This window comes from Pangasianodon hypophthalmus, chromosome 3, assembly GCF_027358585.1.
Source record: "Pangasianodon hypophthalmus isolate fPanHyp1 chromosome 3, fPanHyp1.pri, whole genome shotgun sequence".
Taxonomy (NCBI): domain Eukaryota; kingdom Metazoa; phylum Chordata; class Actinopteri; order Siluriformes; family Pangasiidae; genus Pangasianodon; species Pangasianodon hypophthalmus.
This window is the reverse complement of record NC_069712.1, coordinates 19,269,368-19,296,410: the sequence shown is the minus strand read 5'-3', so window position 1 is coordinate 19,296,410 and position 27,043 is coordinate 19,269,368. Positions and strand designations below refer to the sequence as shown.

At 39.6% G+C, this 27,043-nt stretch overlaps 1 protein-coding gene across 3 annotated transcripts; it reads right to left on the bottom strand.

Annotated features, from left to right (window-relative positions):
• Window positions 1–6,709: 6,709 nt before the first annotated feature.
• On the bottom strand, window positions 6,710–26,194 carry ccar1 (cell division cycle and apoptosis regulator 1). 3 transcript variants are annotated; one of them, XM_026936555.3, is made up of 26 exons: window positions 26,060–26,194; window positions 24,376–24,531; window positions 23,936–24,111; window positions 23,524–23,652; window positions 22,158–22,190; window positions 19,805–20,001; window positions 19,582–19,708; window positions 19,350–19,463; window positions 17,442–17,634; window positions 17,191–17,332; window positions 15,711–15,866; window positions 15,386–15,611; window positions 15,160–15,273; window positions 14,559–14,725; window positions 13,608–13,818; window positions 12,431–12,514; window positions 12,164–12,352; window positions 11,823–12,014; window positions 11,393–11,626; window positions 10,447–10,582; window positions 10,272–10,360; window positions 10,037–10,183; window positions 9,750–9,873; window positions 9,401–9,583; window positions 7,932–8,137; window positions 6,710–7,805 (listed from the first exon to the last, which is right to left on the bottom strand). In XM_026936555.3, the coding sequence occupies exons 1-26, from the start codon at window positions 26,172–26,174 to the stop codon at window positions 7,749–7,751; spliced, it is 3,897 nt and encodes a 1,298-aa protein (XP_026792356.3). In that variant the 5' UTR covers window positions 26,175–26,194; the 3' UTR covers window positions 6,710–7,748. The 3 variants fall into 3 exon arrangements, with proteins under 3 accessions (XP_026792356.3, XP_053088379.1, XP_053088378.1); XM_053232404.1 differs by having other exon boundaries at window positions 25,796–26,093; XM_053232403.1 differs by lacking the exon at window positions 19,350–19,463.
• Window positions 26,195–27,043: the final 849 nt, after the last annotated feature.

The window sequence follows — 27,043 nt, the reverse complement described above, 5'->3', positions numbered from 1 at the left end:
GGTGCTGCTCACGTAGCGGAGGGGCGGGGCCACGCTGATCGGCTTCTAGACACAAACCAAAAAAAAAGAAAGAAAAACACACACAGGCTGCATCCTAACCACAATCTTCCATGCTACTGTACTATGTAGAGTGTAGCTTTGTTGATATGGTGTTTATATGGATTTGGACACTGTCAGTCTTGATCAATCTAAGTGCAATGTAAGTTCACCCTGATAGAGCACACCAGGTGCAGGTATAGAGAGACTGTGTTTCTAAATTCGTTTAAATCTGGAGGATATGTATTGTTATGGATGTTTCTGAGGCAATATGATTTGTCTTTGCCTTGTTTGCTTACTAAATTTCATTTATTCGGGATCATGACAGTTTAATCAAGACATGGAGTATATTGTTATATAATAAATTAAAAATATATTAATATCTTTTAAACTCAAAGTTCTGTGTATGCTGCATATTAATAATATAGGATAATGGTCTTAGTTTTCCATTCCTTCATTCATTCATTCATTCATTCATTGATCATCAGTAACTGCTTTATCCTGGTCAGGATCCAGAGCCGGTCAGGAACACTGGGCGTGAGGTGGGAATACACCTTAAATGCCTCATAGCTCCAGGATCCCAGGTTTGATCCTGAGCTTGGGTCTGTGTGGAATTTCTGTGCATGGGCTCCTCCAGGGTTTTTGATTTCCTCCCATTTCCCAAAAACATGCCAGTATGTGGATTGGCTACACTAAATTACCCCTAGGTGTGAATGTGTGTGCATGGTGCCCTGTGATGGACTGGTGTCCCATCCAGGGTGTATTCCTGCTTCATGCCCAGTGTTTCTGGGACAGGACCTGGGTCCACCTACTGGCATGTTTTTGGGAGATGGGAGGAAACTGGAGAACCCAGAGGAAACCCACGCTGACATGGAAAAAGGAAACGAAACTCCACGCAGATATTAACCTGAGCTCAGGATCAAACTGGGGACCCTGAAGCCCTGATACAGCAATGCTACCTGAATATGGGTGTTTTGATAAGCTTTGAGGTAGAAGCAGAAATTCACCCCAGGTAATGCAGCATTACCATTTACGAGTAGTAGTAAATTGTGTATTCAAATGTAAGAAAACTTCTGTTCTCCAGGGCTAGTTACCTGTAACTGAGTCTTGTTTTGGAGTATCAACATTTGTAGCTTGTCCATTTTGTAAGTTATACCTCATAAAATAAGTCCAGTGTTTGATTTGTGTTTATATGGGCTGTGGTTAATGAGACACCTCATACATCAGCTCCCTGAAATCAAAGGACCAGCTGCATAATGAAACCCAAACAGGGTCTGCTGTATATGGCTGGCCATTGAAAGTGGGCCCATTAGTGGAATAGGATATTACAATTCCTCTGTGTAAAGTATACATTACATCTTCCCATTCTAAATAAAGCCTTTTTGGAGAAAGGTGCAATGGGCTGCACCCACTTCAGAAAAGACCTTAGACAATGCACTCGTCTTGTATTCAGTGCCCTGATGTCCACAGTATTTGGGTTTTACTGCACAGCAACATTTTCTTTTCACACTAAGTATATATCCAAGACGTCTCAACATTGTAAATGTGACAATGTAGAGGTATTTGGATCTCTCAGTGTACCAAAGAGGTTTCCCCAACTATTAAGCCTAGTATCCACTGAAAAAGCTTTTCTATTTAAGATTAAGCTGCAGTCTGTGTGTCAAATTTAATGGACCTGTGGATTTTAGCTGTACAGCAACAGTCCCAAATTAGTCTACCATTTCTCTGTAGTTCAATTTCAGTAGCGAATAAAATCAAATAAAAAATTCCAAAAGAAAGATCGCTGAATCATTGAATTTAGCATTTGCACATGATAGTGAATTTGTGTTCTGGAGGAAATCTCTCTCTTTCTCATTACAGTTTTATGATGGTTGCATGTGTAAGCACTGGGTTGTAAACCGGATCAAAGACACTTTTCACCACTCCTTGTTAAATCTTTATGGTGTGCACTGATGTATAAGGGGCCACTAGCAGGCTGAAGTGCCAATAAACTTCAGGGGAAAAAATCAATGTGCTACCAGTTGATGTGTTCCAATAATAAATGGGCATGTGGAAGCATGTTCATAATGGAAGTAATTTTAACTGTTAGAGTCTGTCCCGTCTCTCCAAAAGAACACTGAAAAGTAAACTTAAATATACAGGAGTCTCCAAAGGTAATAAGGCAATTATTAAGACAATCAACATGATATAGCAATTTTGAAAATTAATTGACTTTTATTTGACATACAGAATAAATCATTATTAGCATTTTACTTTTACTTGAGAGAACTGCAATCACCACAGTTATTCAAGCAAAAGGTGTTCCATTATTGGGAATATGAAAAACAAAAAAGAAAATAAAAGACATGGTGAGACATGGTGGCAGTTTTAAAAGCACTTGTACCCATTAATAATTTGTTAATGCTTAATGTGTTTTTAAACCTTTCACAGTCAAAATTCTGTGTCACATAATACATAATGTACAAATTGACTCTGAGTGTTATTGTCTGCTTGTCTATGGACAGTTATGATCTAGGTTGATAATGTAAGGAGAGACAAATATGAAAATATATATGTTGTGAACATGTTAATGCCCTTCTTCACTCAGCTCTATGTAGACTTCCTGCCTGTAAAGCAACTTTGCATACAGCTACACAAAGGAGAGTGCAGTATCCCATGAGGCCATTGACAGTACCGCTGTTTGCAGCAAGGTGAGACTCGTATATGACTACAGTTTAAGTGCATGTTATAGTACATGAATATGAATACAGCAAGAAGGGGGAGGACAACAGTACTCACAGCTAGGCAAATAATGCAAAAAATGCAGCTGTGCAAGTCTGCTTTCGTAGCACTGCCAAACAGTCCGCTATCATATTTTAAAATACCTGTTAAGCAGAAATGATTAGAGAAAATGTGCAAAGGATTGAACGTACCAGTCCTTTTTTTGGGCTTCAGACAATGTGCATAATGCAGTATCACGACTTTTGTCTCACTACTGCGACCAGTGTTTACGATACAATAATGTGCAATATAATATAAAAAGTAATATAATGTATTTAAAGCAACATCAAACATGTGCTGTGATGGTTAGTAAAAATTCAGGCATTTTAAAATATCTCCTGCTGATTCCAATGACCCTGCACCAGGGTAACTTAAACCATGCAGGAAATGCCTCTACTGGAGTGTTCCGGGTCAGTGTATAGTAAAGCTCAGTCACAATAAAAGAGAGGCTAAGAGCTCCAGCAGGTAAAATCTAATAAAGTATCAAGGATAGGGTACCATGAAATACCAAGCTTTTATATATATATAAAATATACATTTCAGTAAATATCAGTAAGGTCTTGTGTTTGGGTGTTACAGCTGGCATCTTTTTAAAGATGACATCTTTTACTTACGTTAAGCAGGACAAACGATAATACAGTTCTCAGATATTGTATAACTTGCATTTGTTCTCGTTGTTGCTTGGTGGATTAATTGCAGTGTGCCTCCAATAGAGGTTTTTTCCCCTCCCTTTTTGCAATGCCTTACTGGAAGTTTTATTTAACAGACAGTAACCGTTAGTCTCCCCCACTCCAGATAGCTTATCAAGAACATGTCACACAATAACACTGGTTTAAGACTTCCATGCATAGTTCAATCTTCCTATAGTGATCGGCTGCAGGCCCAGCAGGTTCCAGGCCAGCAGGCACATCGGTGAATATGAAAAGCTTGCAGGGAAAGTCTAGCATCTGGGTGAGTCTTGTAGACTGCACAGAGGCGTGGTGCTCCCAGTGAGAGATGCCCAGGGGGCAAGCAAAAACAACTGCACAGGTTTCTCACACTGTAACCCTGTATTCCCTGGCCTCAGAGCCAGGAAACAGGATAATTTCCTCAACAACCACACCACTTTCATCGGGCTTGGAGCTGCTGAGCAGTGGCAGAGCTGTACATAAGGAACCTTCAGACACCACAGGGGCCTGAGCTAGCGATAAGAAATGTAACACTAAAGACACCCATCAATGGCTCCTCTCATGTATCACTGATCTAAAAGTAACAAACATTACATAAGTTAGTGGTTTTCACAGTCATCATGGCCATTCAAACTGTGCAATGCCCCTTCACTTTTTTGAGGTCTATAATATTTATAGTAATTCATAAAAAATCTAACAATTATTTTTTTAAATAACATATATAATTATATATAATTATTATAACAATCTAAAAATATGACGGTACTAATGCAAATTCTCTGCTTATCTTAGGTAACGCTATTAGCGAAGAGTTAATAGCATGAAATTGAACCAGCTAGCTAAACAACCATTATTCCTGCATGCTGGCCTGGACTGCTGCTCCTAAAAAGGGAAATGCAATAGCCTAGTATCCCAAAAAGGAGTTTTATTTATATAGTATTTTGAAATAGAAGCAGAGTGAGCAAAGACACACTGGAGAATGCTTCTAGGTGTACAGTATGTGTGCATTTTGTTCCATTGATCTTTGCTATGCTGGATCATGGTTTTAATGCTCATTTAATGCTATTTCCTCCAAGTCATCATATTTTGAGTACACAAAAAAGCAAAAAATGTCTTGGTCAGACTCAACCTATTAAGTTTATGGGATAGATTTCTCAAGTACTGATTCAATTTCAAGTATCTTAGCTTGTCTACTCCTGTGGAGTAGGTCCCTGAAGGGTTTCCATGCTTAATAGCTAACTTTTCATCCTATAACTTGGCAGGCAAACTTGTGGATATGCTCAACATGGTCTGAAAAGCCATCAGGACAGGCCAATCTAGAGTTTCTGAGGGTGACAGCTCAGCTTTGTTGTGGTGATTACAACAAAGACATGGAATAATCATTTCGGGGGGGAGGCGTTGAACATGGTGAGGTGCCTGATTTAGGAAAGCAAGGCAGGGTGTGAACAAAAGGGGGTGGAAGGAGAAGCGTCCAAGGCAGACGTAGGTCTGACGCAGATCAGTGGTTAATGGGTCCAGCTGTAGACAAAAGAGTCATGTTTACTTCAACAGCCACAATCACACAACAGCCTTAAAGAAACAAAAGAAATGCAAAAAATCCAAAGTTAGCAACACACCGAATTACTTTAGAAAACACTTTTGGTAAGAGTATTTTAATTATACAACCAATTCTTGTGGCTAGTGTGTAATTATGTTTTACATGTTAGTGGTACCAGTATTTACTTTCAGAAAGCTACAGGGTAAATCTGCAAGCTTCTCTATTTCCCTGTTCATTGAATTGTCTGCACCATCAAGGAGGCATAGCAATCTAATCTTTTTTTTTTTTTTCTTTCTAAAGCTGGCTCAACAGAGACACCCAAGCTCCCTACTCAGAAAAAGAAAGGAGGGGTAAAAGCACCAAGCCTGTGTTAAATGAGCCAATTGTGCAGTGGCTCTTTAATGTGCGACTGCTATCCAGTCCTGAGAGGCTGAGAGAAGGTGGAGGCACAAAAGCCCTCTGTCTCCGAGAGAGTGTGTGCTTACCTGCACACGCTCCGATTTCACAACACTCCGCCTGCCTCTGCTGCAGCTGGACTGCAGAGTGATATTGTGGCCGAGATCAGTGAAGCAGTACTGATGTCCCATAATGGTTTCCTTAACAAAAATATGTTTGACATCAGGTCAGGTAATATGGTTCTCTAGTTTCATATTACTTCTATAGGTTTTATCAGAGTGAAAGACAGTCTCAGTAGAAGATGAGGTAGAGCACATGTAATATGCCAGATATGCTAAGCATTTCATAACTTGATTTTCAATCATCTGTGAGTGGCAATGGAAATATATCAGCTTAACCAGTTGCACCATATCATGGACTGCGTCTGTTTCCTGCAATGATTTAGTACAACATATTAGCCATTCACAGGGAATGAGTATTATGTTGTTCCAACTGACTGCAGGAAACAGAGACAGAATCTTGGCATGTTAGAGCCATTAATTTTACAGCAGTATAGGAGCTGACATACACTTTCTGGATGAGAAAAGGAAAACATTTCCCTTACTTTGGAACAAAGTAAGAGCACACAAGAATAAACAAGCATACAAAGCAGTGAAAATGTTGCTAATTTTCCTCTTTTGTTCCCCTGAAGTCAGTTCTCTGCTCTGGAATGTAATGCAAGTAAGCAGTCACATCCAAAACAGCTTCCTCTGTCTGACACACATTGCAGTCTTGGGGGAGTGTAGTAAACAAAAGGCTCATGAATGACAATACATAATCCTTATTTAAGGAGAACAATGAAGCTTTCGTATCTCAAGTTAAGAATTAAAATACACCCCAGGTTTCTGGATAATCTACATGGGCAAATAATGAATGCCCTATTTTATCTACTGAGAATCAGCCCCATGCTTAGAAAATGTATCTAGTTCGTGATGGAGAATTTTTAACATGACCCAAATGACCCACATACATATAATTATTTATATATATATTTATATATATATATATATATATATATATATATATATATATATAATTAGGTGTGGTGTTCCTGGAAACTTCTGAATTTGTTTCAGTGAAAAACATTTAGAGTAAACAACACACCACTGTGCAGGAGGACACACTAGTGCCTTTACTTCTAACTGTAAATTTGTAGGGCCTTAAAATGCAGAAGCTCGTCATTTGTCAAACGTTGCCCTCTAGAGGACGTGACTGGCAGTTTCACCAACAACCAATCATTTAGCCACCAATAAAAATGACTAGAAAACAGTAATGCATAATAAAATGTTAAAATGAACCAATTTATTTTTACACAGAACAACCATGATAGTACATCTGGATTAGAAAAATAATATGCACTTGGTTGCTTTGGGCTCATTGTTACTAAGTTTGGCTCTTTTCCGTTCCCTATAACCCACCCATTGTGACGACTGACCAGAGAAAAATAATATGGGAAAACATTTTTCACATTCACACAAATTACAATTCTGGAATATTCTGCAAAGTACTTAGGATTCTTCTGAAGTGTACAGAACCAGAGTCAAGTTTATTACAATAACCACTATATCAAAAACATAGCTGAGCTTTTGCGCCAGAATTAACCCTTGAAATGACAAAAAAAAAATAAAATAAAATAAAAAATATGACACATGCATAGTGCCATCCGCATAGGATACCAGATGATCACAGAACATACAGAATTAAGCAAATATGCATGCGTCAGCATATATGCGTACCAACAAACAGGATAGCAGCAAGTTAGCAAAGTGTTGGCAAAGATATTACACAAAAAATGTGATCTGTGGCATCAGTACAACAAAAAGATATCTACCCTGAGCCTGGCCCGGCATCCAATACACAATTCTACCCAGGTTCTAATGTGAAATAAACCCTTTCTGTTCTACATACTTTGTACACATAAATAACATCATTATTGCTAATTAAACTTAGATAAACCACTCATACCTCCAAGCATATTGATAGAACATTGAGAGAAAAGAAAAGATTACTGGCAACTGGAAAAAAAAAACAAAACATTTTGCTAGAACTCTGAAATCAATGACACATCATATTAGAACAAGAATTAAATATCACAAATGAACTGGATAAGCCTTTTACTGAATGAAATTAATGAACATAATTTATGTAGAAAGTCTGAAAAAAAAATGATGTGGAGAAAACTAAATTAGCATGACCTCCTCAGTCGTTAAAATTTGTACAAAAAAAAAAAAAAACCCAACAACTTCTAATTAAATGAGCTTAGTGCTTATTTACAGGTTTAAACAGGTCACAGACACACACACAAAGGTAGTTCAGTCATCTGAGCCATTAGTTTGAGTTTTCTGGTCACCATCTTCAGGATGATCATCCTATGTTAGACAGACAAAACATTGACGTACAATGAAAATCACAGAAAAAGCACAAATATAATTTACCAAAAAAAAAAAAAAAAAAAAAAAAAAACAGGCTGAGTTTCAGCGCGAGTTTGTACATACTTTAGGTAAGACACTCTGCAGGTCCTTCATTACTGTGCTGAGGCTCGTCAGAGTGCTGCGAAGCTGCTGCTGGTAGCTGCTCTTCTGCTGTTCACATGCTCTGAGGTTCTTTTCTGTCTCTCTCAGGCTGGATTTCACCTGCTCCAGTTCTCTCATCAGACTGCGGTTAGTCGACTCCATTTCTGATATGTGTTTTGCATCTTCGTCTGCAATAGAATGCACTGCTTCAGAGACAACGTTTCAAAACGGAAGCTGTCCACACTAACAGACATTTTAAAACCAAAATAAATAAGTAAATAACACTATGCCAAAAGTATGTGGACACCTGCCCCTCACACCCATATGTGGTTCTTCTCCAAACTGTTGCCAGAAAGTTGGAAGCACGCAGTTGTCTAGAATGTCTTAGTATGCTTTAATATTACAGTTTCCTTTCACTGGAACTAAGGAACCTGTTCCAGCATGAAAATGCTCCTGTGCACAAAGCGAGGTCCATGAAGACATGATGGAAGAACTGATCTCAACCCCAATGAACACCTCTGGGATGAACTGGAACACAGACTTTGTGCCAGGCCTCCTCACCCGACATCAGTGTCACGAATACTCTTGTGGCTGAATTAGCAAATCCCGACAACCTCAGTCCAAAATCTAGTGGAAAGCCTTCCCAGAAGAGCGGAGGCTGTTGCGGCAACAAACAGTGGACTAATTCCATATTAATGCCCATGGCTTTGGAATGGGATGTTCAAGAAGCACATATGTTTGTGTTGGTCAGGTGGATGTATACATTTGGCCATATAGTGCAAGCAGGTAAAAGAATGAACAACTGTAAGGCCAAGTGCTATGACAGCAAAAGGCAAAGTGCCTGACAAAACAGCTCAACAGTAAAAAAAAAAAAAAAAAAAAAAAAAAAAAACTTGGTGGTTTGACAAAACATCGTCATAGGTCAAAGGGCAACCAACCACAAAAACCGGGTGGCCCAGAACAGCAGGGAACTGACCAGACCACTAGAAATGCAATTACACTTGTAAATCATTAACCAACAACGGTAGTTAGAGAAATTACGCTTACACAAGCTACAATACACCTCCCCAAGACTTCACATTGTGTAGAAAGGGAGCTGCCAAATTAACTTTTCACAAAATCAAAATTCTCTCAAAGATTTGCTGTGCATACCTGAATATCATTATACAGAGAGCATAAACTGAGCCATCTTAAATACAACAGCATCAACGGGGATGCATCCGCCACCAAGTCTAGTCTAATTTTTAGGCCACAAATACACTTAAGATATACTTCAAACAGGAAGGAAGCTATTAAAGAAAAACTAATTCAGACATTTGACCTTGCTGTGACCTTGTTTGGATCAATTCCAAAATCTAATCAGTTCAGCTGCTGGTTACAGTGATAATTTCATATAAATCCTACAAACATTCAACCACCCATTCTTGTGATATCGTGACTGTATGTGTTACCCATTTTAGTGTCCTGCTGCATGAGTTTCTGTTCAATCTCCTCCCTGGCTTTCTCACTCTTGTCCAGTTTCTGTAGCATGCTGCCCACATCTACCATAGCGCCATTATAAACGATAAGGCTGCCTGAGTCACTGTCCTCTGTCTCACGCTTTGTCTTCTGACTGGGCAGCAGAGGTCGATTACCTGTAAACCACATCAGCAAAAGACTGTTAATCACCAATGATGACTTTTAAATAGTTTATCTTTCAGTAATTCTAAGTTTTATTGTCTAAACAGGTGATCTGGTATTACCTTAACCAAGCTATTATTTTGGTCAAAGTATTAGCAGTGACTTAGCATTACTGCTTACCCAAGGGGTTCTCCAGTTGAGAATCAGCTGTCCTGACTGGGTTGGGCTCATCTTTGGCTCGGTCCGTTAACTTTCGGTAGTAGCAGCACTCCTTCACTAATGGCTTACTCAACAGTTTCTTTACCTACAAAGAATTCTTAGCCTGTTAGCACTACCTCTGAACCTAACACTCCTTATAAGTAGTTATAAGACAAATAATGACCTCTGTTCAAACAGATTTCAAATTGTATCTACAAAGTGATGTAAAAGTTATTGTTTAAAAAAAAATTCCTATAAATGTATAATACCTGAGCTCTGGAGAGATGCAAGCCCAATGTGTACATAATTTCCTCCAGGTCCTTCTCCAGTAGGTAGCCACAGTGGCTTTGGTCAAAGTACACAAATGCCATCAGAAGATCTTTGTCATGTGTGATCATCTGCTTCTTTTTGTCATCCTACAGACAGCAGAGGCATTTAATCACAGAGTTGGAGGTGCAGGAAACAAATGTTTGTTGAAGACTACATCGACCACAAAGAGCTCACTTTATCTTTAGATGATCTATCTCTTGATTTTCTATCATCGCGGCGGTCATCCCTCCTATCCCTCCCGCTGGAATCATCATCATCTTTATCTGTGAATTACACAACCGTAATGATTAGCTGATTCATTTGTGCAATATTAAATAAACTCATCTTTTTACAAGTATATAAGACATACCTTCATCGTCATATTCATCAGCGTCCTCAGCCTCCATGGGATCATATTCGTCAGCATTGTTATTGCTGCTTTCATCTTCATTATCATCGTCATCTTTGGATTCTTCTTTCTTCAAAGACCTCTCCTTGTCTTCATCCTGTTAAAAAAAAATAAATAAAAATAAGGAATGGGTGCTTCCAATTTTTTTCATGGAAATCAACAGGACCAATGTTCTCACTATTTGGCTGCAGTGTTTACTGAAATCAGGTAGAAAAATGAACCGCTTCCTAACCTCACCAGAAGGCAGTTATATGAACTCTATTTACAGCCAGGTTTTTTTTTTCCTTCTAAATTTTATTTATTTTAGAACATGATCATTTCAGATTTTAACTGAAGTCAAATTTAATTAAAGCATCATTTACATCATTTTTTTTCCAGAACAAATAAACAAACCCTTATTTCATATGATGAAAAAAAAAAGCACACTACCAAAGTAAATAAAATAGTCACTGATACGTTCTAGTCTTGAAATATGAAAGTATGTAATAACCTAAAAAATGTGTGACTCTTCATCCAGGTCAGTGCTGCATGGTGCCTCTTGTACACAAATGTACCCATTACTCAATTGAGCTAATAATGATATACATCTGAGCATTCTGATTCACTTTTACAAATTTAATCTAAATAAAATTATTGTTATTGTTTATGCTACTATACTTATAATATTTGCTAGAATTATTGATGATATTGACTGATTAACTGCCAATCAAGCATTTTTTTCATTATCTCAAATTTGCACACAGTCTGACCAGATTCGAGTTTGACTGTATGGATACACCAGTAATGAACCTGGTGAAGAAGGGAACTGAAATTTGCATACACTCGTTTTATGAGCAAGAGTTTACTAAACACAATTTTCAGCTGAAGTAAGTGCTAGTACACAGGTGAGCATGTAACATCCACTCACCCTCTTCTTATCTTCCTCCTCTCTTGGTCTTTTTGAGACTGGCTCAGCATTCTCATCCTCTTTATCCTTCTTTATATCCCTCCTGTCCACCTCTTTTCTCTCTGCATCTTTCCTTGCCTTATCTTTCTTTTCTTTTTTCTCATCCTTACTCGGGAGAGCAGTAAGGGCTCTGTAGATCCTGTAGCCAAAATCTCGTTGAAGCATTTCATTGAAAAGTTCAGCAAACAATGAGACCTAAACAGGAGCACAGCATGTAATAGAGAAAACAAACTACTGCATCACTCAATGAGCTTAAGCAAAATATGCACACTGTGAGATGTATTACATTAACATGAATTGCTCTTGCTAGCAATCTTTATGCACTTAAATGTAATATAAATATATAACAAATTATGATGAAGCCATCAAAAAGTGGATTAGTTTTCCTAACCTCAAAGGAGTGCTCTTTATTGTCCTCCAGCCTGTAGTCCAATAGCACACTCAGAGACATGATGCTGCAGTCAAATTTGCCGTTCTTGGCTGCCCAGTTGGGGTGAACAATGATTGTGGGTTCATCTGGGAGAACGTAACGCCTTTCCCTACGCTGACGCTCCAACTCCTCTTGTCGCTTACGTTCCTCTTCCTGAAAGTCACACAAACTTCATCTGACTAATCTTACAAATAATCACACTTCCTTCTATATGGTTTCTCTCTTAGAACACAAACCACGCTCGCAATTTGAGTCCACATGTTCAGAATATGAATGAAATCAATTTTCAAGTGATCTTTCACCTCACGATCTTCCTCGGTTCTGCAGGGCTCCTCCTCCTCCACACTGGTAGGTTCAGCCTTCTCAGGCTCTTTAGATTCCTCCACTTGCTCCTCCACCTTCAGTTGCTTAGTGAGCCGAGCTATCAACTGGGACTTCAGTCCTTTGGAGCTCAGAGATCGGTTCTCTAGCTCCTTACGCAGATCATTCACCTAAGCACAGATGCACACATACAGATGAAGCAGCTGCTCAGCAGCGAATGGGGCCAAAATGATTAACCAACAATTTACCTTCATAGATTTCGGATCGAGTTTAGACCAGTGAGTGGGGGTAGTAACCTCTTTTGAATCGTCTTCGTCTTTCTCCTCTTCCTCCTACAACAGTGGAAAACAGACGAACAAAATGTTAAACAGTAACTCTGAAATGGTTTTCATTTTTGAAATAAAAGTTGATCCGTGCAAGAAGCAAGGTCAAAACAGTCTCTCATTTTCTCCTCCAACTGAGTTCTCGATTTTGAAAACAAAAACAAACAAACAAAACAAAACAAAAAAACAAACCAAATGCGTCAACTTCTAGTATACATGGGAGCTCTCTAGCTTTTATAACCGATCCAAACCCCACCCATCGGCCAATCAATGCCAGTTCTGTGGAATACAAAAAGATAATCAATGACAGTGGGTCCAAGAAATGTGACAGATGCACTCAGAGATGGTCTCCAACTCAGTGTGTAAGGATTATGTAACTATAATTTGCAACTTAATTTTTTATGCCTTTTCTCTCATTTTTAACATTTACTCATAGAGGACTGTCCTCGGATCAACCAACCTCCCTGGAGAAATCAAGTCCACCAGTCTAGGTACAGTCCAATCCGAGAATATAGCAAAAATTTAAATAAAATGAAGACAGACAAGAAACAAAACCTAAGGAATTTTCGGAGTTCATCAGATATTGATTTGAAATGTAAAATTAATTATAACAGAAAACATTCTAATACACACATTTTATCACAACTGGCTCTCCAGATTCCAGCATGCCATTCCATAATGTCAACAATTTCCAAATGAATCGATGTGCACATCCTACAAGCAAACTGTGGAATTTAAATATTACGTATACTTGTAAACCACACAAAAATACGATATGTTTCTCATTCAATTTATGAACAGGCAGAGCTAGAATCTGTTTTACCAGTTGAAGCAGTCTCAATAAAGTATGTCCTAATCTGTTCCGCTGTGTGTGACTGCAGGCTGGGTGGGGTGGGGTATGGTGGCGAGGGCAGTGCTGGGAGAGCAAGTAGAGGAAGCAGGAGGGGATGGGGTTGAGGAAAAAGGATGGACACACAGGGACAGTAAAAAAAGGGGCTTTTGTATGATGCCTGTGTTTGTTTTTGTGTATTTGAGTGTTTGTCTGTCTATTCCTGTGCCTGTGAGAAGCGGAAATGAGAAGAGAAGGATTAGCATTCAGTGCCTGTTCTCCATCCGCCTCCTTCCGTTCAGCCAAGAGTTTCTCTGCCAGCTGCTCCTTGAGTCCGCGGGACAGTCCTTCCCACTCTGAGCGGGTAGGAAGACAATGCCAAACATCCGGGAGAAATAAAACCACTGTCTCCACATGTGCGGGAACTGTCCGCCCTTTGTGAGTCTCCTCAGGGCGGTGATAGCGAATCTCTGCAAAACGATACCTGTCGCAAAGGAAGAAGTGCATTGGAAAGAAACATTCTGTCAGACATCACAAGGCCTAACCCCAATACACTTCCATACACACACAGCTCCAATCCCACTGCCCCACTTTGTGGTAAATGACCCCAGAACAGGACATGAAAATAAGTCTGCAGATCTCCACAGTAGGTTCTCACGATGAACAGCAGCCATGTATTGGGAAAATTGACAGACAGAATAAACGAAAACAAACAACAAATCTGACATTTTCGCCTGCCCTCCTGCCAGACCCCTCCCCATAGAAACTGAGAGTCTGAACTGGATGCTTGTGAGGGATAGCTTATAAACCACAAAGTTGTGAGAGGAAGACATATTCAAAGACACAGTGAAAGCAAGTTAAATATATAAGATATTTAACATGTCAAATGTCATATAAAACAGAATGTAATGGTGACGACTCCTCCTCTGGCTCTGCTTTTCTAGCAACAGATTAAGTGCATTCAACCACATAGATGCATGACTGTTACACACATTAGCAAAAAGGACATTGCAAAGGAAAGATAAAAGAGCAAAAAATAAATTACAGTTAAGTAAACAAATAAGCCCCTGACATGTCAGAGCTTTGTCAAAACCATGCAGTGAGTCACAGACTGCTGATGTTTTTAGTTAGCGTTTTTAAGCATTGCTCAGGACTAGTACTCACAAATGCACACGTGTAAAAATGAGACAAATTAGAACAACTTTGGAAAAGAGCTGTACTTACCACTGGGTACACAAACTCAGATCAATGCCTGTCAGAGCCTTACAACAACGTATTGCTGTTTTTATAAGGACTGAGGCATCGTTCTCTGGGTCGGCTCCATCCAGGGATGGAGACCAGTGGCCACCAATTGCCATGGCCTCATCTTTGCCCCTCATCCCAACCAAGAACTGAGAAGAAACAAGTTGACAAAAAAAAAAAAAAAACAAAAAAAAAAAAAATCATATGCTATACACATTAGTGCTGAACAGGTACTAAAGCATTCAACAATCAAACAAAACAGAGACATCAGTTAACCCAACTCCCACTAAAGGTACTGAAATAAATAAACCCAGCCTCAATGTATGAAAAACAGAATAGACACTTGACATTTAGCCTGTGAAGAAGCAGAAAAAACTCCTGACAACAAGCAATTTGGTGGCTATTGAATAACTGGCTGGATAACGTAGTGAAACATTTGTTAATCCAAGAACTTCTGCTGAGACAGTTGTCCTGTTACATACTGCAGTACTGGCACCCATTAGTAGGTTACTAACTACCAAACTCTAAGCTGGCTGTAGACTGCAGTGAATTAGTACGTGGGATGACTATAGTCTGGCTTTACCTTAATGAGGCGGGCTGGGTGCTGGAAAGAGTCCCTCAGCTCTTGCGGATCATCAGCCAAGGCACAAGACTTGTGATACAGTTCGTCGAGACTGGGGTTTGCAAGCAGCATCACCTTCACCACAAGCAGCATTTTTTAGGTAACATTTACACACAAGAATACATAGGAAACAAACAAAAAAATAATAATAATAATAATCAGAAAAAGATACACTGTGTCCTCACACCTTAGCACTGTAGGTATGATTGGCATCAGGAGGGTCCAGTACAGCTGTGTTCTTCACTAAAGAGTCCACTTCTTTATGCATGATATGGAAGTTACAGTAGTTTCCAAATGTAAATGGTCGTGATAAGGAGAAGGCATCCACCCAGGTGAATACAGCATCAAAGAAGTCACTTGGGATGTAAAGACTTTGATACCTCCGTCGAAGCTCCATCATGTCACAGTTATATCTGTGGAGTGAGCACACACATAGCAACTATAAAATACCTATGTTCTTTACATGCATGTTAAAGTATTGTTTAATAGTAAACAGTAAGCACAAAACATACCCATCCAGGGAGAACTTGGAGAACTGTACAGTATATCGAGGTACAACTCTGCGTGGACGTCTAGGAGAACGATCTCTTCGAGGTGACCGGTCCCTTGAACGCTTGCGTGTTGGCGAACGCTCTCTGGATCGCCTCCGCTCTCTGTCTCTGTCCCGACTACATGCAAATAATCATTTAATTACATACACAGGAACTCCACACAGACAGTAATCCAAACTCAGGATCAAACTGGAACCTGGAGCTCCAGGATGCAAAACTTTGCCACAAAGTAATTACAATTAATTCATTACAATAAGTAGAATTTAATTAATCTCCCAAAACATGTGGCAAAATATTTACACCCCCAAGTAATATTTTTAAATTAATGTAAACAAGTTGCTGTCCATGAAGACATTGGTTTTTTTTTTCTCTAGGAACTTTATTGCTTCTTGTTTACCTTGAGTACAAATATGATGCTGCACACATCACCCTTGAAAATATATGTATAGTATATTTGAAAATACACGTGCATACTACTCCACTTACATTGAGGAGGATTGCTGAGAGAGGAAAAGAACCCACAGATCACAGTTTACAATTAGACACCATCTTCAAAACAACAAGCTGCTTAGACGAGTTGCATGAAAGGAGCCCTTCCTGAGAGCACTCTATAAAATGCAGAACCTGCACTTCAAAAGTCATTGCCACTACTATCAGAGCTAGTGTGGATATTTTTTTTTTCCACCATGCACACACCAACAGCATGTTCAGCAAAAAGGGACTGCATACAAAGGAAAGCATCTGATACCCCACTGTTAAATATGGTGAAAAAGCAGATGGCTTTTTCCAGGAGCTTGGCCATAAATTAATATTTTAACAAGATAATGACCATAAACATAATTCCAAATCTACACAGAAATGGTTTAAAAAAAAAAAAAAAAAAAAAAAAAAAAAAAAAAAAAAAAAAAAGAATATTTTGCAAATGCCATCTCTGGATCTCCATTGAAAATCTTCGGTCTGAACTGATAAGGGCAGTATACATGTGTGTAAATCCTAAAAAATAAAATAAAATAGCTCCAAATGTTCTGCATGGAGGAGTGGTCCAAGACCTCTAGACAAGTGTAGTCTCAGTGCTCTTACTCTCTACATGTCTCAGCAAATATTATCTGTCGAGCTGCATAAGAAAACTTATGTTTGTAAAATGTCTCCAAATGGTTATGCTCAAAATACTGCTAACTGAATGTGTCTCTCTTATGTGCATATTACTTTTTGAACTCCCTGCAAGTGCTCAGATGTTGAGCAATAGATGAGATATGCTGACAGTTAAAAATAAATGCTCCATTTTGTTATTTGGCAAAACACAACTAGACTCATTCTTTACTATAAAATGTTATATATTCTACAGCTAAATCCTGTAGCTGTAATTATTGCCACACTGTGAATGAGCATTAAGAATGACCTATAGAAATTTTAATTAATAAACAAATAAATAAATGCTGACCTTCGGTCTTCTTTCCTTAGAATGAGTTCTGGTCGATCACTGCGGCTGGGAAAGCGAGGAGAGGGGTCTATGCGTCTCACAGGCTGGGGCTGGGGCATCATCCGTACCGGAGGCTGAAGTAACCCCCCCGAAAAGACTGAATCTACAAGACGGGCAGAAGCAACAGCTAAAACAGAGTATAAGGTAGTAATACCATCTCTCATTTTGCACGAACTCAGAACATGCTGGGAAGCTGGCTTAAGTTACCCTACCTTTTGGAGGTGGCTGAGGAAGGAGAGGCTGAGGAGGATTCTGGAGCAACGGAGCAAGAGAGGCTGCTGAAAGCTGAGCCTGAAGCAGTGAGGGAGGGGGACCCTGTGCCGGCACACTGAAAGTGGTGGGTGGAGGTAGAGACTGAATCATGGAAGGGCCTGGCTTCATCATGTTGGGAGCAGGAGGCTGGCTCTGAAACATGCAGTACACATGAGTTAGAATCAACTGAGACAGAGGATTACAGCAACCAGTTTGGGACTAGCCTATTGGCAGTGGTGCTTGCCATGTTCATATGGTGCGAGGTATCATTTTTTTTTAATGCAATTTACCACTGAGTATATGAAAACTGTTTCACTTCCAGCACATGAATTTGAGTGACCTATTATGAAGGTTATGACCTGGGGGAAAAGTTTGTTACACACAAAGAACCCGGTGATAAGAGGAAACAAAGAACCCCATGATAAGGAGGACAAGTAAGGAAGAATCAGTAATACAAAAATCAATTATATATTACTTTTGGCCATTGCTTAAAGACAGAAATCCATGACTGTGATAAAATATGAACATGCAGTCATTAATGATTATTCAAGCCCAGAGGTAAAATCCACCTTTAAAAAAAAGATTCCTAGCAAATGATCTATACTGTCTCCTGGGAAAGACTACAAGAGATCACGTTGGAATGGTTAGAACTAGGAAGTGCAGGGAGGTCCTGAATATTACACTTCAAAGTACTTGGTTAGTTACACATAATACAGACATCAGCTAATATATGCTTGTTTTATCATGCAATTCATTACTACAAATCTAACATATCTGAAAAACCCAATTAACACTTCAAGAACAAAGACTATTCCTTCAAGTCCTAATTTCCAAACACTGTTTAGCCAAAGACAGACTATGAGTAGTGGGAAAACATAGTATAAATCCTAACATTCAACACACAAGCATGAAGCTGTAAACCAGAGCAGAAACAGTAACATTTTAGCCACAGCTCATCTTTGGCGGAAAGGAAGGGCAGCAAAGAACTGCGACTAACACCTGTGCAATGGGAAAAAGAAGCAGTATTTCAGTTCACTCATGCCATGAAAGAATTATGGAAAATAAACAATGGAGCTGTTCTTGGAATTGTTCATCCCATCTGACTTGGAAGCTCAGGCAACGCACACAACACCAAAATGAATGTATTCAGTAGATAGCCACCTTTCTTACTATGTTATGATAGTAAGCACTTAGCAAAAACAGTTTAACATCTAACATTATCTTAAGAAAGCTAAACTATGGTTTGTATTAAGAACACAAAACACTATTTTGTATAAAGTCATTACTTGTAAACGGCAGTCAATTCATTCATCTTCACGCGTCGTTTTGTTCTGGTCAGGGTCTCAGTGGATGCTATCCCAGAAAAAACTGTGCAGGAAGCAGGACTAAGAGACCTGCTCTTGTTACAAGATAGAAGTTTTGTTCTTTCACCTGGTACTCCATAAACATAGCCCTGAATTTTCACTGAATGTGTATTACTTGCCTTAAGCAGCAGTCAAATTAATCTGCATGGTAGTGAAGAGCACATTACGAAATGTTCTTCTGCGAGTAGCTCACAATAATGTTTTTGTACTAGAGAGGGTAACATTCCCAAATCTTACATACAGCAGTTAAAATCCAGACCTTTATACTTTTAACTATGTTTAGCTGTGGAAGTTGCATGTTTAGCTGTGTTTGTATATAATAAGACAGTTGTCATAACTATAAAAAAAAAGTAGATTGAGATTTCCACTGGTAATTACAAGTAGGACAAAGACATTAACTTCTTTTACAAGCTGAAAACTTAAAACTGCCATAATTCCAACATGACGTGAATGCACTATTAGGGAAAGAAGATAAGAGGGAACGCTTCAAAAGACAAAGGTTACATTTGGTCTTGAATCCACCGCTGTGTGTATGTCAGTGTAGCGTTGTACTCCTGCATCAGAGTAAAAGCTGGACAGCTGTGGGGAAACTTGAGGTAAGGGCTGGGCCGCCTGGTGCTATATGGAGATTAAAGCACAGTAATCAGCATCACTGCAATGACAACTAGAAACAGTTATCTTGTTGGTTATTTAGATTTTTGGTGGATGATCAGTTTGGCATATTGGTTTTGCTCACCGTTTGGTTGGGTAACTGAGGTAAAGTCTGTATGCGCTGGGCATTCCATTTGAAGGGCATGTTGGGATTATAGACGGCCTCCACCAGAACACGGTCACCCACTTGGGGTGTTTTTCCCTTTACAGCACTAGTAACACAATAGAAACATGTTAATAATCAGCATTTTTATAAACATCCATTCTTTAAAAACCACCCAAAACACAGCTGCACCATCACTTCTTACCTTAGCTGGAAGAACACATCCTCATCCACAAACCCGAATGTATCATGAAGCTTGTTGACAACCCCAGTGAAGACACGCTGTTTTTGTGGCTGAGTCTGCTGCTGATGGCTGGAGCGGGGGGTCGGGTACGAAACTGTGATCTGTGCCGTCTGCTGTGGGTTCGACAAACTCATACTGGTTGGCAAAGCAACAGGGGGCTGGGGAACACAAACCAGATTTCTTAAATGACAAAAAAGCCATACAGATATTATACTTATGAATTGACATGCTACTGACAGTAGTTTTTGCCATATCTGCTGATGATGATGTTAAACACTACTGTTGTAACCGCTTCTAACTTGGAACTGGAATTTTACGTGGCGACCACAGCCGAGCGGAGTGACACACACAGTGAAACGTCCCAGTGCCGTTACAGGAAATACTGGCACTCTTGGAATGCCGCTCAACCGATCAAATTAGTTGACTGGAACTAACTGCTGTATAAAGTAATTAAATCGGTCTTTAATCAGTTGTTATAAAATGACCTCTGATGTGAACAAAGTAGATGCCCTAATTGCCTTGCCAAATAAATGTGTGGTGTATCTTTAGCCTAGGTGTATGTAAACTTTTGGCCTCAACTGTCCTATAGCAAGTAAAATGCTGTGTGTAAAAATCACACTCTAATTTTCTAATTTTAGAGTACCCATGCATAGATGGCGTTTTTGTGTTGCATCAGCTTTGTTCTTCAGTACCCAGTTCAAACCTGTGAATATGAACAATATGCTTACATTTAAAGAAAGATTCCTTTCCTGCAATTCATAAATATCTACAGTTAAATATAAAAATAGGAAAATGTGTAAATAAACGCACTCCACTAACTGAAACAACCTTTCTTTCTAATTACTGGACATACACTCAGCGAGCACTTTATTAGGAACGCTATACTAATACTGGGTAGAGCCTCCCTTTGCTCTCAAAACAGCCTCAATTCTTCTTGGCATGGATTCCACAAGATGTTGGAAACATTCCTTTGAAATTCTGGTCCATCTTGACATGACTGCATCACACAATTCCTGCAGTTTTTTTCAGGTGCCATTTCATACTACGAATCTCCTGTTCTACCACATCCCAAAGGTGTTCTGGATTCAGATCCTGTGACTGGGATGGCCATAAATGTTCATGTTCAAAAAATCAGTTTGAGAAGACTTTTGCTTTGTGACATGGTGCATTATCATGCCGGAAGTAGCCATTAAAAGATGGGTAAATTGTAGCTATGAAGAGATGCACATGGTCAGCAACAATATTCAAATATGCTGTGGCATTCAAGCAATGATTGATTGGTATTAATGGACCCAAAGAGTGCCAAGAAATTATTCCCCACACCATTACACCACCTCCACCAGCCTGGACTGTTGACACAAGACAGGGTAGATCCATGGATTCATGCTGTTGGCACCAAATTCTGACCTTACCATCTGTGTCCCTCAGCAGAAATCAAGATTAATCAGGCCATGCTACGTTTTTCTAATCTTCAACCGTCCAGTTTGGGTGAGTCTGTACCCACTGCAGCCTCAGTTTTCTGTTCTTGGCTGACAGAAGTGGAACTTGATGTTCTCTTCTGCTGTTGTAGCCCATCCACCTCAAGGTTCAATGTGTTGTGCATTCTGAGATGCTTTTCTGCTCACCACAATTGTACAGGGCGGTTATCTGAGTTACTGTAGCTGTTCTATCAGCTCGAACCAGTCTGGCCATTCTCCATTGACCTCTCTCTTCAGTAAGGAGTTTCCATCTGCAGAACTGCCGCTCACTGGATGTTTTATCTTTATTGCACCATTCTGAGTAAACTCTAGAGACTGTTTTGTGTAAAAATCCCAGGAGCGGTTAGAGAAATATTCAAACCAGCCCGTCTGGCACCAACAATCACGCCATGGTCAAAGTCACTGAGTACACATTTTTCCCCATTCTGATAGTTGATGTGAAAATTACCCGAAGTTGCTGGCCCGAATCTGCATGAATTTATGCATTGCACTGCTGCTACACTATTGTCTAATTAGATAATTGCATGAATGAGTATGTGTACAGGTGTCCCTAATAAACAGCTTGTTGGCTGTAACTACATTCCGTACAATGGCATATTAAATCACCAGTTGGTGAGTTTTAATGAGATAAATAAAGTTAAATGAAGCTGCATTTCTGTCAGTTTAGAAAATTCAGTTTCTTGCTGCAGCCTACACAAAGGTTTATTTAGCAGTGACTATATCTAGCTGCATCTAAAACGAACATTAAAATTTTGGGGAAAGTGAAGGTGCTACTCTTTAAACATATTTTTTAAATGCATAAGCTTAATGGAGCAAGAAATAATGATGATGTTTACCTGTGAAAGCAGAGCAGGCTGAGGCTGTGGAAGCTGTCAACAACAACAAAAAAAAGAGTGGAATAATGACAACAGCAGCAATTACTAAACGATTACAAGGCATCAAGAAAAAACATTTATGAAGCTTAAATAAGGTCATTCCATGCATACTATTATAATGCAACATTTTAAACCTGAATAAATACCAAACCAGTCACCAAGTTGCATGATGCAAACTATCTAAGAGGCATGAAATCAACCCTGGGACTACTTGCCAAGACTCATCTAACATGCTTACTGCACAAGCTGACACCAGAAAACACTTCCTGAACATGCACTATGTACTCTCTTGTAATGATTTTTGTATTTAAACAATTGCACTATAAATGCAACGTTAAATGTTTAAAAAAAAAAAAGTCTGAAGTAGTGTATCACAGCCAGGTTTTCATGAGCTGAATTAAAGTCAAATCAACAAAGGCAGCCAAAACTTTGTAAGTGTTGACTTAGTGTTAAAAGCCAGTGCTGATGCACCAGAGATTTATGCAGCACTGCAACAACTGACCCTGTGCTTAACAAAAATCTAAAATGTTCTACAAGATCACAAAATGGCCACTGTAGCTGGACTATGAAGCTTGTTTAAAGACAAAGCTGCAAGCTCATTTGCTTGTAAATCCTAACAGGCAAATATATTTGCCTTTTTTTTGGCTGACGCCTTCATTATCAGGAATAGTCTGTTTGTATTTCCACAACTTTGAAGGGGAACAGGGAACTTTTCACATTACAAGCAGTACAAATATCATTTTCTTCCTAAAAGCCAAACAGATCTGAGATTTTTTCAAGAAAAATTCCAATCTTTTCAAACTCAGATACGAGCCACGTTTACATGTGGTCTTATACATATCAGATTAATTAAAATGTATGTGTTTCTGTCGGTCTTTCTTTAACATTACACCAACATCTGCAGTCCGTCAGCACCAGTTAACAGCAAACGCTATGCATCTGGGTTTCCTTTTTCACCCTAACTGTGAACAGCTGGCAAGCCATCTGTTGCCCTCCATAGTGAATCTTTTTGGTGATAAGGGTTTGTGCTGCTGGTTCATTCAATTAATTACTTGAGAGATGGTCTCGCAGATATGTCATCTGCACCCAACAATTATAAAGTGCTGCATTAGGTTGTGAATTTGCCAAATAATGTAGCAATGACATTTTGAGATGCTAAAATGCAAACAGTAACAGAGTAGTTTAACTTAGCAATGCACATTACACTTATATTTTGTTACCAGGACAATATTACTCTTATATAAGGTTGATTAAGTTCTTTGTGCAAAAAGCTTGAAAGACAAATGTGATAAAAAAATAAAAAAAAATATTGGATGAGCATGAGTACCTGATGTGGGACATTGTAGAGTGTCTGTTGAGGAGGTGGCTGTGGTGGGGGAGCTTGAGGTGGCTGCTGCTGCTGCTGCTGTTGCTGCTGGTGCTGCTGGTACTGCTGCAGGGCTGAATTGATCTGAGACTAAAATTAAACACACAGCAGAGCCTCGTGTTTATTCACTGCAGCTGTGAGTAGAGTTACAGCGATGCTGAGCTAGGAGACACTGATATTCGAGTACAACAACATTCAGACCGCCAGCATGAACTCTTTACAAAACATTAAAACGTTACGATCCTTGGCAAGCAAATGCTGAACTGTTGGAATGTGAATAGTGTGCTTTCTGAGTAAGTGCTTTCAGGCCAGAATTCCAGCACTTTTAACGCATGAACACAGCAGAGGATTGTGCAACATTACACCAACTCACCTGTTGCAGTGCAGCTGCGGCAGCTGCAGCTGCCTGCTGCTGGAGAGCCGCAGTCTGCTGGGAAATCTGGTAATTGGCAGCGGACTGCGTGTTGAGGGACGCTGCAGCCAAGGCTGACTGCTGGGAGTACATGGAGGGGGAGGCACCTAAAAGAGACGGCTGCTGAACACCTAAAGCTGTAGCAGGACAAACAGCACGAAAGAAGATACATGTAACTTTCCAGCACTCTTCACTGCTTGCACAATTTGGCAGGACAGAATCTAGAACAACAAAGCAGACTAAACATAATCCAAAGTACACAGCCATGAACACTGAACAAACCATGGTTCAAAACACTGACCTTTTAATCTTCACATTTTGATTACAGGGGACGTAAAAGAGATTACCAGTAATAATAAAAAACACAAATAATCATGTGTGTCACTTATTATATTACTCACAGTGCAAACTGTTCAAGTCAAGGGACTGTGCAGAATGTCCGGGCTGAGACACCGCAGTTGCAGCAAACTGGGCCGCCCATGGAGGGTTCTTCTGTCCCCCGAACTGAGCCATGGAGGATGGCTTACGGTGTTGATGCACCAGCAGCAAATGTTGTCCTGTGGAAATGGTGATCTCACTTACAAAGACAAGAATTATCAATGCACTAAACTTGTGGTTCTCAAAAGTTTTGCAGTCAGGAACCCCCTCAGCCATTAGCAACGACACAGACCATCTCGGTACGCATTTATTTTATGAACACAATCCACTATTCACATATTAGTCTTATTATTTAAATGTGCTCAGTAATATTTTGGCTATGCACTGGAGCCAGAGAATTCTTTATTCTTGAACGCCCCACTCAAAGAACACATTTTTAATTAAAATAGTTATTAGATTCAGGCAGACATTTTTTATAGACCAAAGCTTGGATTAAACCAATTCAATTCAAAGATCACAATGAATATCTGACTAAAGCTGATAATGGAAGAATTAAAAGAAAAAAAAAAAAAGCACAGATCACCTGACTATGCCTCATGGACCCCACAAGGTAATTAAAGCTTATAATTTGGCTTGTGGTACCATGCTGAGATGAGATGTTAGTTCATCAGTAGTTTAATATTAGTCTTTGTAACACTACTGTCACACAGGCCTGCAAAATGAAACTGATCCCTCTAACCAGCCAGTGTTTTATACTGTGCTCTGTAACCATTCTGACTTATCTTAACATTTCCAGATAAGAAATATGAGCATGTTAGAATAAATCGTGCCATTATTATTATTACAAGAAAGAAATAAATTTTGGTTTCTGCAGGTCGATCTTTAAGCATGGCACATCACTGATACACCAGTTAGTCTGAATATACTGCAAGAAATATCGCGATATCGTCTCCGTGTCAGTATCGTGCAGCCTAGCGAGCTTGTTAGCCACAGAGCTAGCGCCTTGTCCCAGCCGTTCCTCCATACAAATATAAACAAGTCTGCTGTAAGGGCGAATTTAAAATACATCAACTAATTAATCAGGTCGGCTAAAAACACAAAATGAAGGACACTGCAGGTGGCCTGTGCTGCGGAAAAGCAAAGTTGTTAGCTCGTCTTGTATATTTCACTATAAACAACAGCCATATAAACAGGCCATGAAACTAGCAAATTAGCTAGCCACCCTGCTCCTGGCTCAGCATCTACGCTAAGCTAACACAGGCTAAATGATCTGAGCTAGATATTGACAAGCCATAGATATACATCGGCTACGTGCGAGGCTTTTCTATAACAACAACCACAGCGCTATCCAGCGGCTTTAAAGAAAATTTAGCAAACTCAGAAAACATGAACAACAAGGGGTTATATATGTTTTTCTCGAAGCAAACTTCTTTATCTACTCACACGGTGGTGAGAAATGTCCAGTCAGCAACCCTGCAGCGAGCTAGCGTTAGCCCCGGGCTCTCTGTTCAGCTGCTCTTTAACTCAGCACCACTCATTAGCATGCCTAGTTAGCTCGAGGCTATTACTGCACATTCAGTCCACAGGAATTCTTCACAAATTAACAAACAAAATAATAATGTCTGCCGTCCAGAATGTTGCGTGTTATCATAAGCACAACAAATACTGCCCAAAATGCCCCATAGTGTGTTTAGCGTAGCCGCTTACCGCTGGTACTGCACGGAGACAGAGCGCTGGTGCGAATGAACACTGCGCATGCGCATCGCTCAAGTGACGTCATGCCACTAACGACGTGCGCTCTAGGATCTCCTGAAGCAAACATGAACTACCACAGGCTGCAAGGAAGCTGCTACTAAGCATGCACTCTGCTCTAAATATCTCTCGGGTTATGTTTCCTAGGTTAAAAAAAAGTTTTAAAAAATCATGCACCCTAAATACAATATGCACATTTGCAAAATCAAGTAGCACCCAAGGACTTATATTTACAGTCACTGATGATTGCAACATGTTATAAATGTCTAATGCACATTTAGACAAAAAAAAAAAAAAAGGTTTGACGGTTGAACCTTTTGTTCTGTGGATAGGACAGAGCAGGATGTTCTTTCTGAAGAGGCTCAGGTCCTGTAATGTATGCACTAGGCTTCTACAGATGTTTTACCAGTCTGTACTGGCCAGTGTTATCTTCTTTGCTGTGGTGTGCTGGGGAGTTGGCATTGGGACTTATGGTGCTAACAAACTGAGCAAGCTGGTGAGGAAGGCCAGTTCTGCGGTGGGGATGGAACTGCATAGTGTGGAGGCAGTGACTGAGAAGAGGATGAGAGTGACACTGAAAGCTATCATGGACAATCCATCTCATCCTCTCTATGCTGAGCTGAGGAGGCTCACGAACACGTTCAGCCACAGATTCATCCAGCCACGTGCCTGAAAATGTCTGGGAGGCTTTTTCGTGCCATCAGCCATCAGATTCTTGTCATTCCACCGATATTGCACATGTATATAAATACCAAGGATAATACACATGTACATATACAAATAGAACTCTAGCATATGTACACACAGATCTATTTTATTTTTATTATTTCTATCATTTCTATTATTTCTATTGTGTAGATATTTACGGAAACCTTTTTTTTCTTTGATGTTGCTCCTCCTACTTGTGCTCCTGTGTCAACTTGAATTTCCCCTACAGGG

Bases quoted from the DNA above. Each gene is read 5' to 3' on its own strand.
- ccar1 (XM_026936555.3), bottom strand. From the start codon at position 26,174: ATGTTTGCTTCAGGAGATCCTAGAGCGCACGTCGTTAGTGGCATGACG. The intron at 17,635-19,349 runs GTAACCTTTGTC...TGCATGTTTCAG, and splicing joins CGGTGGATTCAAGACCAAAT to AGCCAGCCTCCTGCTCCCAA. The intron at 9,584-9,749 runs GTAAGCAGTAAT...TGTGGTTTACAG, and splicing joins TCAACTGGAGAACCCCTTGG to GTAATCGACCTCTGCTGCCC.